A 13974-nucleotide genomic window follows, 5' to 3' on the forward strand; every position below is an offset into this window, starting at 1 on the left:
GCTTTGTTCTTATAAGTTTCCATAAATGTAACAAAAGAATTACATATTGTTCACACCAAAAATTACATACTATCCACACGAAATACATATTATTAAACAAATAAATCTGTCAAAATTACCCTAAAATAGAAAAAAAAATCAACAAATAAAGGAATCAAACTTGTTTACTTATGAACAAAGAAAAATAAAGAAGACGAAAAGATGAAAAATTTATCAAACTTGTTGATTCAAACAAGTTATGGTCTGAAAAATGGAAAAAGTTTGAGAAAAATAAATCTATCAAAAATACCTAAAAAACGAAAAAACAAATCAACAAATAAATGAAACCAACTTGCTAACAACAAAATATCAATATTGGAAAATATTATCTTGCTCTATAAAGGCAGAGAAACCTTTGTTTGAACACCTATATCATGCTAACAAAATATCAATGAATTGGCAAAGCGTCCATCAAAAACATATTAAAACACTGTGGACTAGTACAGTTTGTAAAATCAACTCAAATATGAAGTTCCCCGTCATTCCAAGTTTTTCCCGAACAATTTGGAGGTGTTCTGATGGATCTGATATCAACATGTATTCCCATAGAAGATTATACCACGAAAACCAGAGTAATGAAGTTTATCATTCGGAGTCAAAACGTTTGACAATGTTGCTTCTTTAAAATCAAGGAATCCATCTCATACTACATTGACACAACCAATTAGCAACTTGCTGAAAACATTGTCACAGACTCACATTTATACTTCCTCAGAGGCATCTACGTGTGATCCATCGTCGCCTTTTGCAGCAGCCAGCCTTTCTTCTAGTGCTCGAGCACCTCTTTCTCTGTAAGTTAAAACAGATAGGGTTAATGGCTCAAAAAGCCAGAGTTGAAACATAAAAGAACGCAGCCGTATGGGATGATAAACCATTTAACATGAACAACTAGTTGTCGAAAAAGAAAGATAAAACAACCTTCGTCTTGAAGCCTCAAAAGTATCGGATCCGGGAAGGGGAGTTCCTCCCAGGACATAACCATTGGCCTCATTAGCTTCAGATCTTCCACAGAACATTCGGTGGAAAATAGAAGAAATAGGATTAATCACAGGTCTGCATGTTGACAGCAGTAAATAGGATCAAATGAAAACATAATTAAATGAAAAAATTAGAAAGTTTGCTGGATTGAATACACAAAGCATGATGTTACTTTAAAAATTCTGGGAAAAACGTGGCAAATGCAAATTCATCACTTGGATCACCACTGAAGTTGGTTTCTGGTCTTCTCTGCATGTATCTTAGGTAGATCCAACTCATATATGTACCAAACATTAACATGGGAAGGTAAGCCGCTGATTCTGCCAAGAAAAAGCTTGCAGTGACGGACAAAAGAATCATTATAGATGGCAGCCACTGCGTATTGACGACATAAAGGTGTGATAATCAGAATTTACATTTCATTTTATGATTTGATAACTCGGAATTTATTCATAATATCGATCGAGGGGTAGAAGAAATATTGTTTGGAGCTAAAATATGTTTGGTGATACCTTAGCTTTAACTTTTGCAATGCCGAACAAAGAAAGTTCCTGGTCTGGGACAATTTGTTTTATACCAACCAAGAATCCTGAAAGCACTCCATGGAAGCCAGAGATTGGCATATAACTACATCAGAATGAAAATGGGCAGCATTAGTATCATTACCCATCTACTTCACTGAAACAGACAGAAATGCCAGCTATGTTTGGAAAATAGCAAAAACTTAAACTTATACAACCAAAAGAGAAAATTACAACCTCCAATAATCCTGCAGACCTTAATGCATGTGTTCAAGAGAAAAAGAATACTGAATAAGGTACTAACTTGTTATCAAAACATTAGCACATAATTTACAAGCTAATATAAATTTTAGTATGTTACTTAGGGGTGGTTGGGTGGCGAAGGCAACAAAACAGAAGCAACGAGGTGATCAAAATTGTGAATATGGAGGGACATGTGCCTAATACTAAGTTGGGTGCAGGAGAGCAGTCCAGGAAACAGGAAGCACAAATCTCGTGAAAATAATGCTAATGAAGCATAAGAATTCAGACTGCAGCAAAGGGCACAGTGTTTTCGCATGAAACAGCAGTAGCAGAAAGGAGAACAAGGTTTGCAGTTTGCACATGATTTGGAGTCTTGCAGTCCAAGTCAATTATATATTATAGTTTAGTTGGCATTTCTTTTTTGTTATTTAGTTTTCAATGAAGAGTTTATTTTCCTTATTGATTAGCAAAAGGTTCTCCACTCTGTAGCTGACTACGTTTATTATTCATTATTTTTAGAGTTTATAAAGTTTCCTTGTGTTACTGGAAATCTAGAACTTAACTAGGGACTGGTCCTAATCACGGTAGGTTTATTTTAGCTATAACAAAGGGTTGTATGTTAATGTTTACCGAGGCATTAAATTGAAGTTTAAGCTTGGAAAAATTTCCATATACCTTTTTCTGTTTAAGAGATCCTCAAATTTAAGGGTTTATGCTATTGGCGAATAAGATGAACATCAATATCCTTAGCTTTGGTGGGTGAAATCTGAATTGGTGATTTATTGTTAAGGTGAGTGAATCCTTTTCAATCAATCTACTTACAATCAATTCCTTGGTGAGTGAAACCATAGTAGTTCTTTGAAACCCTTTGCTTTCTATCACTCACTGATACCTGAAACGTGGACGTAGACTCATTCCACGACTCCGTAACGTCCATCCCACATCGCCAACAAAACATGACCCAAATCACTCAAGGTATAGTCATGGTTTAGCAAACCACAACCAACGTACCAATATTTTTATGGCATCCTATTAAACTTTTAAGTAGAGGAAGGACAGTATCGTAGAGATAGAGCCTAAAAACTTGCAAAGAGAAAATTTTAGAGCAGAAAACCAATCGTTTGCTTTTGTTATAAAATGCATTAACTATATATAATGTATCTCATACCCAATCATTCCCAGCAGACTCTAGATTGTGCTCCAAGGTATTGTTCCCATCTAGGTAACAATGCTTTCACTTAAATGAAGGTTGTTAGAGACTAAGTATCAACCATAGATTTTGCCGATGAACCTGGCCTATGTAAAAATCAATCGCACCTCTTGAGCAAAATGACAATATACCCAACAGTCCAAGGTGATAGACGTTGAAATTGAGATCATATTTCCACATTTTGCAAGACATATCATTGATACTTTCCATTCTCATTGAACAGAACACACTAAATTGAAGTTCATGCTTGGTAACTTTTCCATATATCTTTTTTTGTTTGAGAGATCCTCAAATTTGAGGGTTTATGATATTGGCGAGTGAAATGAACATCAAGATCCTTAGCTTTTGCTGGCAAAATCTAGATTAGCGATCTATTGTTACGGCATGCTTGTATTTAAGGGAAATATTTAAGGGGGTGATAAAAGTTAAACTATATATATAAAGGGAAGCAGAGGTGAATTTGAAAGAGAAGAGAAAGAATAAACAATATAAAGGTATAAGGAACATGAAGAAAAAGGAAGACGATCACCCTTATTTTGGGGGAGAAGGGAAATATTTCCCCTCCATCCCAATGGAGTAAATATTTACCCCCATACTGAGTGGACAAATTATTCTATTTCTTCTTTCCCATCACTTTACAACTATTTCTTACCTTCCACAAAAATAACATTCTCTTAATTTTCAACTTTAATAATCACAATGCATATGGTGGTTGATAAGCAACCAATTTTTGAAATGCACAAACACTACATGAGAAATAAACTTTTGTTTGTATATAACACATTGACAAGCAATTGAAAACATAGAGTTAAGGAATGAATTCTCATTTCAATGGACAACTAACAAGCTTCTAAATTGTTTGAGACTAGTTAGTGAGGTATAACAATATGAGTATGTAATTGCAACATCTCAACAATGTTTTATGATAGCAAAACACTCACCCTGTGCCTATTAACAATAGACACCAAATAATCTAATGTGATATAGATTACAATTTTTATAATTGTTCTACTGCTTTTGCTACTCTAGTATTAATAGATTTATGTTGATTTATTTGTCTAAACAAATATCATCACATCGTGTCCATTTTTAATAGAGTTAGAGATTTACAGTTCTTTCATTTTCAAATTATAATAGACTCTAGTAAATGGCCTGCTAAGTCATGAACATTTTTTATTTATGTAAAGTTGGAGATATGTATGCTATCAAGGGTTAACCATTTCATTACCTGCATTCCTCCCGTTACTACATCATTAATTAATTACCGTTATCGCAATCGTTACCACTTTTGACACTATACTTGAGATCATTGATAAGGGCAAGATTGTGTATATTCGACCCTCCCAAAAGTTACCCTAGATAGAAGCCACTTAACAACATTTAGGTAATGAAATGTTGTTGTTGCACAATCAACTTGAGAATATCCACATGTAACATACAGATTACTAGAGCAATGTTAGGCTTCAATATGCTTATTAAACCTCACACATGGTATAAGATAACACAATTTGCACAATGATTAGAAACCAAACAGAATACTATGAAAAATTCACAGTACTTACAGGTAAGCTTCCACCCTAGTTGCAAAGTACAAAGCAATTGCTGTAATGAAGACACAAATATAAGTGAGCAGGTTGACGATAAAGATGAATTTCACAAATTCCTTAGGACCCCAGATTGGTTCAAGTAGCTTTCCAATGAAAAGCAGAGCAAATACACTAACAACCACCTGGAGTTTAAACATAATGAAACCAAAAAGGAAAAAAATATTAAGATTAATTTCATCATTCATAATATATGCATAAATATATATATATATATAACAGCATTGAACAAGTTGAATGACAAAACACGTTGCACATACCCCATATATTGTTTGTTCAACATAACCAGCTGTTAGGAGGTTCCAGGCAAAAGGAATGGTTCTGACAATCAAAAAGTTAGCAAATATAATGACATATAAAATTTGGAATCAAAGTACATACACAACCACAACTTCTCATACAAAAAATCGACTAAACAGAGCAACAAAAATTTCCAATCAGTCTTTAAAACTTTACATATTGAATACATATTTTCAAGAATATATTAAAGTTGGAAACTTCATAATACTTTAAGTACTCATCAATAACTAAATCCTAGTACCACGGAACACTAGAAGATTGTACAGCTTTAGTACATTTTTAATTATTTCATTAGTGTATTCATATTGTCATTTCTTTCAATTAATAATCGTTGAAAAGCAAGAGTTCTAATTTTGAGGTTCAAAATTCAATAAAAAGTCAACAACATCTTCAACATCCTAAGAAGCTCCATAAAAAGCTTGTAATGCTAATAAGAAGCCAGGGATGGTTAATGGTATTGTTATTTTAGGTTTCCAGAAAAAAAAGCTCCAGTGATAATTTTAATGAATCTAAGGATAGAACGATCTTAGCTCAGATTTTTCAAGAGATCTTACGAGTTCTCGTTTAGATAAAATAATGCTCAATGCTATGAGTTATGACACTACAATGCAAAATTGTGGAGTTAAGTTTCTTAAACAAAAGAACATAAATTTAATGAAGTAGCCTAGAATTATTTTTTGCATCTTCTTATGAATAGTGAGAGCTTCAACGTTCGAGGTTAAACACTAAACTTTGAATACTCATTTAGGCATCGAACAAAACTAAATCACATGGAATTTTTCATGTAAAATATTATTGAAGTATTGATTAAGGGGATAATTTTCTTTTTTTTTTTTTGCTTGAGTTTGGTATCAAGGTAATAAGTACCCAAACTTTATCAATCATCACTATCCTAAGCTTCTCATACATGCACCCTAATCAATTCATAAAATTTCATGTCTTTAAATCTTTTGAAATTCATCAAAAAAAACACGTGTGAAATCATCCAAATATTGCAATAATAAAGACATGAATAATTTTGAAAATGAAAAACAAATAGAAATCATTGAAACATGTAAATTCAAAGACGAATATTTTAAAACAAGAAAAAATTCATCAAAAATAAATTTTGCCAACTTATTCTTAAATCAAGAGAAGAAAGTTGGACATATACAATATTAAGAATTAAAGAACAAAAATTTCGTGCAAAAAATAGGGGAAAAAATAATATTTATGACTTAACAACAAATTACTTTAAATTACAACGAAATTAAAAGGACTTACATACTTTCTCATTACTTGAGCAATGAGTTGAGAATTTAATGGAGAAGAAACTATAAAATTAGGTGGTTGTTAATGGTGCTTTCAGATGTGTTTTTCAAACTGTACTAGCGAAAGAGATTTTGGCTGCGTCGTGAGGGGTTGTTGGTGGTTGGGTGATGGTATTTTTGGGTTTCTGGTATTTCGTTTGGAGCTAGGTGATGCCGGTTAAGTGAAGGGATGCTGGTGTTGTGATGTATCTGAGTTGGTTTTCGAATTGTTTTGGCGAGGGTGTTTTTGGGTGTAGGAAGGGTTGCTGGTGGTTGGGTGATGGTGTGTTTGGGTTTCTGGTATTTTGTTCGGGGCTAGGTGATGGCAGGTGAATGAAAGGCTAGTGGTGTTGTGATGTATGGTGTTTTTGGGTGCATGAAGGGCTGCTAGTGTTGGGTGATGGTGAGTTTTGGGACCTCTAGTTTATGATTGAGCTAGGTGGTGATGGGTTGAAATTCTTGGTTTTCATCAAGTGGATTTTGGGTGTTGTACAGTTTAGGGGTTACGAACCTCATTTGTGATTGTTAAGTTTAGGGGTAACGGTGGAAAGTCATTGAATTGTACATCAGGAGCATCTGATGGTGTTGTTAGTGGTCGTTGCCCTGTTACATCAAGGTTGAGTTTGTGAGAATCATTTTGTACACTTCCCCAGTGACAATTGGTATTGAGGTCCGCCTCCACATGTTGAGGGTCTTACAGCATTGGTCGTTCCCTCTTGGCTTGTCAAGAGTCGAGGTAGTGCTTGTGTTTCACTCTTCCTTTTTTGTACTGGTGGCTCGCGGCTTCACGTATTTCTTTTCGAGGTGGCTACTTTGTGGGAAACATTGGCGGGTGTCAAAGGTGGTGTGGTTGATGTGGCAGCAGCTTGTTGGTAGTCTCCTGTTTTGCCCTAGTGGTGTTGGCCCATTAGGTCATTGTTAGTGTTGGGCCTAGTTTTCTTAGGTCTTTTTGATGTGCCAACAAGTATTAGGTGTACTTAGTGGGCTAGATTGTGGCTTTACCCAGGGTGTTTTGACCCTTTAGGTCGTGGTGTATTTGGGCCTGGCCCTTTGGTGTTGTCTAGGTGTATTTGGTGGTCTAGTCCACTTGATCGGTACTGTTAAAAGGGAGCACTCACATCATTTGTTTGACAATGGCTTTTCCCCTCGGAATTTTTTATGTTGACAACTTCATATGATGTCCCTTTAATTCATATTGAATAATTCACCTATTTATAAAAAAAATAGAGAAATTGGGAGGAGAGAGAGGGGGGAATTAAATATTTCAAAAACAAAATTTTCAAACAATCAATGAAGTTGTATGGATATGGACAGTAATGAGATACAGCAAATATTTAATTAAACAAAATCAGTGTGAAGTGAATATGTTACGTGTAATCATTACCCTTAGGAAGGGCAGGGTAATATTATTTAAGGAAAAAATTTCTAATAAATATTTCACCTCAATCCAGGCACATAAAACAGCCCATAAATGATCACTGTATTTTTTTATCCCTATTACTCCATATTCAGGCAGGGCCTTACTTAAAGCAAGTGCTAGATAATAGGATCTAGTTTCAAATCCCAACTAGCTAAATCATTATCTCAAACAATAAAATTCTATCTTTTACATTTCCTTAACCCCTCGGCCCTCTTACATATCAAAAAGAAGTTTAACTCGATCCTTGAAATTGCTAATATTTCAAATCCCAACTAGCTAAATCATTATCTCAAACAATAAAATTCTATCTTTTACATTTCCTTAACCCCTCGGCCCTCTTACATATCAAAAAGAATTTTAACTCGATCCTTGAAATTGCTAGTAAGTGCTTGAATTTAAATCCTAATTTGGCTTTTGACTCCCACATACTCATATTGGAAAAGAATGGATGCATTTTCAATTTATGCTAGGGATGGCTGTCGTGGTGGTAGGCATAGTGCAAAAACAAGGTTGAATCGTATCACGTATCTTAAAGGTTTGCAAATTGGTAAATTAGTTAATAAACTAAAGTTGGTATTATTCTAGGAAAATAACCTCCTAAGTTGGTATTATTCATGATTGATCAATAGTTGGTATTATTGTAGGGAAAATAACAAAAGGTTGTATTATTAGATCGTAAAGGCGTAAAAACCGCATTTTTCATCGAGCCAACTTCCAAGTGATATTACATAGTTTAGGCAGATATTTGGCGGAATCCTGTTACCACCGCATCTGTGATCATTACTGTATTTTTGTACTATGATGGTAGAAAGGTTATGTTTGGGTGTTTGGAAGGATTGGGCATGGATATTTACTACTAGCATTGCATAGAAGATGCAAACAATGTAGTCATAATGGTATAAAAAGTAAGATTAAATTTGTTGTATTACATGATTGATTAGCGAGTACTTCGAGTGGCTCAAGACTCTATAGTGTGTAAGCAACATTATTGTCAATACAAAGCATCCTTTTCATTCAAGAAAATGATAATGCCATTCAAGAAAATATAATTGATTAATGAAAGAGATCAACTAGATTATCTCCTTAACAACCTCCAAAAATTGTATATATTGTCCTTTTAAGAAAATATAAATGCCAAAGGTTGCTTAGTTTATGTTTTCTTCAAAACATATTGTAATTATCAAACATGATCCCATAGGTTCGATTGATATAATAAAGTAAAAATTACCGTTAATAATACAATCTTTTGTTAATTTCCCTACAATAATACCAACTATTGATTAACCATGAATAATACCAACTTAAAGAGGTGTTTTCCTAGAAAATCCCTAATATGTTAAAAATCAAACTATAGGTGATTATAAGACAAAAAAAATTGGTAAATTAGTTAATAAACTAAAGTTGGTATTATTCTAGGAAAATAACCCCCTAAGTTGGTATTATTCATGGTTGATCAATAGTTGGTATTATTGTAGGGAAATTAACAAAAGGTTGTATTATTCACGGTAATTTTCCTATAATAAAAACATAATGATAAAGTACTACTCCACAACATTACATTGAACAAACCAGTGAAGTCTCCTAAATACAAAATGTTATTCTACAATAATACAACATCAAATTGTGCCAATTCCAGTTAACAACTCCACAATCAGAAATATTACACTAGAAACATTAAAAAAAAACACACAATATATGAGCAAGGACAATGTAATTTACCTTGCAGGAATAAGAGCAAGATAAGTAACCGCAGGAGGAAACAGCTGAACAACAATGTGGCCACCAACAAGCACTACGGCAAGCCCTTTGCAGAGCTTGGTAAACCCAGTGAGTAAATTCCCCCCCTGAACACATGATTAGCATTCCTAGATCTAATTAGCAAGATAGTATCATTATAATTGAAAAGAAAAAAAAGAAATCATACTAAATAAACACCTCTAATTAGAATTCAATAGTCAAATTAAATGTCGGTCATATACCCAATCATAAATTGCATCATCAAAATGAACTATTCCCGTAAGACAATTAACATTCATCAATCTATGAACTAAAATCATTAATACCAACAGAATTTTAAAAACCCAAATATAAATTGAAAAATTACAATAAGATAATTAACAATCATAGATCGAATTAGCATTATAACATCAAATTCAAAAAAGAACCAAAAATCATACCCCAGAAAGCGCCAGAGTACTCATATTCCAAGCACAAATAGTTCTATTGCACCAATAATCTGGGTTAGTTTTGAAAATGTTTTGATCTGAATTTGAGCTGCAAAATCAAGAAGATAGAAATTGGATCAATAATTTTGTACGTCAGATCTATAGATGAGATAAAAACGACTTTTTTTACCTGATTTTGTTGATCTCTAATTTCTAATTGATGAAGAAATTTGAATACGAATTGCAGAACAATGGGAATAGAAAGAAGAGGTAGGGGTGTTCAAAACCGAGTACCGGGTCAACCCGGATTCGGAAATCCGGGTACCTGCTTTTTTGGTACCCAAAATTGTGACCCGGATCAACCGGGTCGGATCTCGGATATCCGGTTTGATTGTATTCTAAAAATTGTGTTTTTTTCCAATTTCTTTTAACATTTTTTTATATAATATTCAAATTCTAAATCTCTAGAAATAACTATTAAAAATTAAAATACTAAACATAAATATCAGAATTCAACTTCAAAATATTAAACATAAATATCAGAATTCAATTAAGATTACCAGCAATAGGAGTTCACTTTCATCAATCACCTTGCAAACTAATACAGACTTCCTTTTTTTGCATAATTTACATATCAATATTCAATATATCATCCATTCATGTAGATTCAATGGCAAATTAATGGAAAATCTAACTAATGAAGAAAATCCAACTTAAATTAAATAAGTACCAAAATGGCTAAATCTGCGAAAATGGCGAAAATGCGAAAATGGCTAAATCTCTGTGACAAAATCGAAATGGCAAAAAGAAAATTAAATAAGTACCAAAAACCAGGTTTGTTTCGGATTAAGAAAATCTTGAGAAGAAGAAGAATGGTGATCAACTAAAAGAATGGTGATGAACTGAAAGAAACTTACCCAATTAAAAACGGTGAAGAAGAAGAATGGCAGTGGTTTGGATTCTTGCCGACTTCTCAACGTGAATGGTGAAGAAGAGCAAGATGACGGCGTGAAGATTGAATAAGATGGGAGTCTGCCGTCTCACCGTCTAGCGTCTGGACGAATTTGAAGATGCAAGCAGCAGCCAGCAAGAATGAAGAGGGGAATTCAAAAGGCCCAAGGTTGATTTAGCCAATTTATGGTTTTGAAAATAAATTTTTTAAAACAAAATACAAACCGAATACTGGGTAACCGGTTTCCCAAAATTTGCAATTCGTATCTGACCCGAATACCCGATTTTAAAACTGGCTACTCGACTGGAATTATCCGAATTTAGTAAACCGGGTAATTTATCTGGTTTTAAAAATCGGATACTGGGTATTCCGGATCGGATTTTTCAAACCGGATATTTTTGAACACCCTTAGAAAGAGGGGACACTATTTACAATAGGAAGTGAGAGTTCACCAAATGAAAAAAAAATAAAATTAAATAACAAATTAAAAAATAAAAAATAAAAAATCTATAGGGTAGCAAGTTTATTTTTAAGAAACATTAGTGGTAATTTTAAAATTTTTCTACACAATAACAATATGTTTATGTATTAATTATTTAATGTAGCTTGATTTCTGTTAAGTCTTTGGGAATTACCTTTTTAACTCTACTAAGGGTAGGAGGAAGGCTTTAATTTGAGACAAATCTAATGTATGTAGTGAAACTTTTTTTTTTCGAATTGAAATCACCATTTTTAGTACCTTCATTCACCATTGTTGGTCTTTAAATTCGAAACAGATGCATGTTTTGTCACTTAAGCTCACACACATACAATGTGGACTTACTTATCATCCTTAATATCATGGAAATCATCATCAAAGTTGAAAGCCTTAACAATATTAGAACATAATTGTTTGTCCAATTCTCAATCTACTCTTTTCTTGTTGCCTTTTTCAACAATAAACTAATCTATCTGTCTATAATTTATAATCTATAATCTATAACTATTACTAAAATAAAACATCCCTGACATCATCATTTTAAAAATTTGCTTACGTGTCACATCCTCAAAAAAATTTTTCCCTCCAATATTCAATGATGATGTCATTGTTATTATGGTTTATTTTTATATATCTTTGACTTTACTACAATCTGATTAATTTTTTTTTACTTTTTAGGTCAATCATTTAATGTATTAGAGAATCATATATTTTATTTTTTTCAGCTATTTACAAAATCTTTTTAATTTTATTTTTTAAATGAACATTATTTAATGTATTGGATATTTTGAAATGGTTACTCTTTTGTTGTGATTTATATGTCATGAATTAAATTTGCACAATCACCTGTGCGCACAATGCAAAATATCAAATAATATATGTAATGTGTGCAATTGTTTAGAGTGAAATGAATATATAACTATAATGTAAAATTTATTTCTTAAAATTTTAGATTTTAGTTTATATAAATACATCAGAAAATTTATAAAAACCATGGATCGCACGGACACTATCTAGTAAATGAAACAAATTCAAAGGTTTCAATTATAACCATTAACATATTAAGCACTAATTTTTGCATATAATTAAACTAAAAAAATTTAAATTTATCAAAGATTACCTTAAATTGCACAAAAAGAGGGTGTGAATCCCACCAACAACCCACAATTAGTCTGAAATTTAGGTCGCAATAAAGGGAAGAAGAGTTAATAGAGGAGAAGTTCAAGGAGTGAAGGAGGAAGACTAGTTTGATGATGCCTTCGTGGTCTAGAATTAGAAAAAATAAACTTAAAATGAATTTAACGGTTACTTTAACCTTTTTTTTGCTTATTAATGCTATTGAAAACACAAGTAAACATGTATATGATGTTACGCTATGAAAAAAAACCTTTTAAAAAAGCTACCACTCATGTTTCTAAAAACCCATTGCTTTCGCATAGAATTTTCCATAAAAAATTTTTGAAAAAATCTATAAATTCTTCAAACTTTTCTAAATACTAGTAAAAACAGTTTGAATAGTAGAATTTAGTTTCAATCGGTTAAATTAATTACAATAGTAAAATTAAGTTTTAATCGGTTTTAGTCAATTAATGTCAATTGAATCTATGGCATTTGTCTAAGAATCTTGTATCAATCGAAGCAAATATCAATTTTTTTCTAAATAAGGTTTTTGGTTCGATTTTTTTACTAGTCCTTATCTCCTAATAATAATAAATAAAGTGTAGCACCGCGTTAACTTATCGAATTTTTTAAAAAAAATGAATTATTAATAAAATATTAGTCGATTAGATATATTAAATAATTATTCGGGTACCTTTTTGTGTTCGTGTTTTGTGGTGTATCAAGTTTATCGCGTAACGACTTCTGTGTCTAACAAATTATCCGAACGATAAATACATAAATATAAAAAGAAAAAAAATAAAAAGGGTAATTGATGGGTTTGGCCGGTTGGGGTGTATAGTGGAGGAGTTCGTGAAAAAGTATGAAATTTGGTACCCAATGTAATTGATGCCTTTTGAACGCAGTGGTGAAGTTGAATTTTCGGTTTGAGATTTCAAAATTGTTCAAAATGACTAGTAAAGTTACTGGTTGTGTTTTAAAATTTAGAAGTTATGTGATTAATATTTAGTCAATTAAAAATTATGATTTTAGTGACGCTTTGATTATATAAAGTAGATTACGTACTAATACGTGATTTTTGTATGTGTATGTGTTTAGGACCTGAATTCATAAGAGGTTGAGATTTCTTTCGTGACGTGCTTTGACTAACTTACCGTGCTATCAAAGTACACGCTTAAACCATGCTTTTGTAATTGGTTATGTGAAGCAATGTTGTGTTCATTCTATGATGTGATGTCATGTGTTACTTAAGGTTTAGACACCAAAAATAATTTGAAAAGAGTTTTAAATTGGAAATTTGAGGATGGTGGTGTTGGTTACCCACATGGGGTTAAATTATTGGGATGGAAATTATTATTACTATCATTCCCATGACAGTTTTGGATCATTACGGTCATCATGTACTACAAAAAAAAAAAGCAAACTTTCGACTGCCCAAAACAGTCTGAATTTAGTCGGTATAGGGCTATACCAACTAAATTCCGATTGTCTGCATCTAGTCGGCTTAGAATGGTCGGAAATTGTGGTTGGTCGGTATAATAGTCGAAATTCCGACCAAAAAACTGGTGGTAGGAATTTAGTACGAATTATGACCACTTGAGCAGGTAGGCATTTATCGAAAATTTCCAACTAATCTTCTACTAACTTTCAGTCGCA

The 13974-nt window shown here is 32.6% G+C and overlaps 1 protein-coding gene across 2 annotated transcripts; it reads right to left on the minus strand.

Annotated features, from left to right (window-relative positions):
- Positions 1 to 248: 248 nt before the first annotated feature.
- Positions 249 to 10892, minus strand: LOC130797485 (rhomboid-like protein 19). 2 transcript variants are annotated; one of them, XM_057660084.1, is made up of 9 exons: positions 10687 to 10892; positions 9782 to 9878; positions 9324 to 9448; positions 4856 to 4916; positions 4554 to 4720; positions 1530 to 1644; positions 1190 to 1392; positions 958 to 1092; positions 249 to 828 (listed from the first exon to the last, which is right to left on the minus strand). In XM_057660084.1, the coding sequence occupies exons 2-9, from the start codon at positions 9803 to 9805 to the stop codon at positions 741 to 743; spliced, it is 918 nt and encodes a 305-aa protein (XP_057516067.1). In that variant the 5' UTR covers positions 9806 to 9878; positions 10687 to 10892; the 3' UTR covers positions 249 to 740. The 2 variants fall into 2 exon arrangements, with proteins under 2 accessions (XP_057516067.1, XP_057516068.1); XM_057660085.1 differs by lacking the exon at positions 10687 to 10892 and adding an exon at positions 9960 to 10307 and having other exon boundaries at positions 308 to 828.
- Positions 10893 to 13974: the final 3082 nt, after the last annotated feature.

Source organism: Amaranthus tricolor, chromosome 13, assembly GCF_026212465.1.
Source record: "Amaranthus tricolor cultivar Red isolate AtriRed21 chromosome 13, ASM2621246v1, whole genome shotgun sequence".
NCBI classification, from domain to species: domain Eukaryota; kingdom Viridiplantae; phylum Streptophyta; class Magnoliopsida; order Caryophyllales; family Amaranthaceae; genus Amaranthus; species Amaranthus tricolor.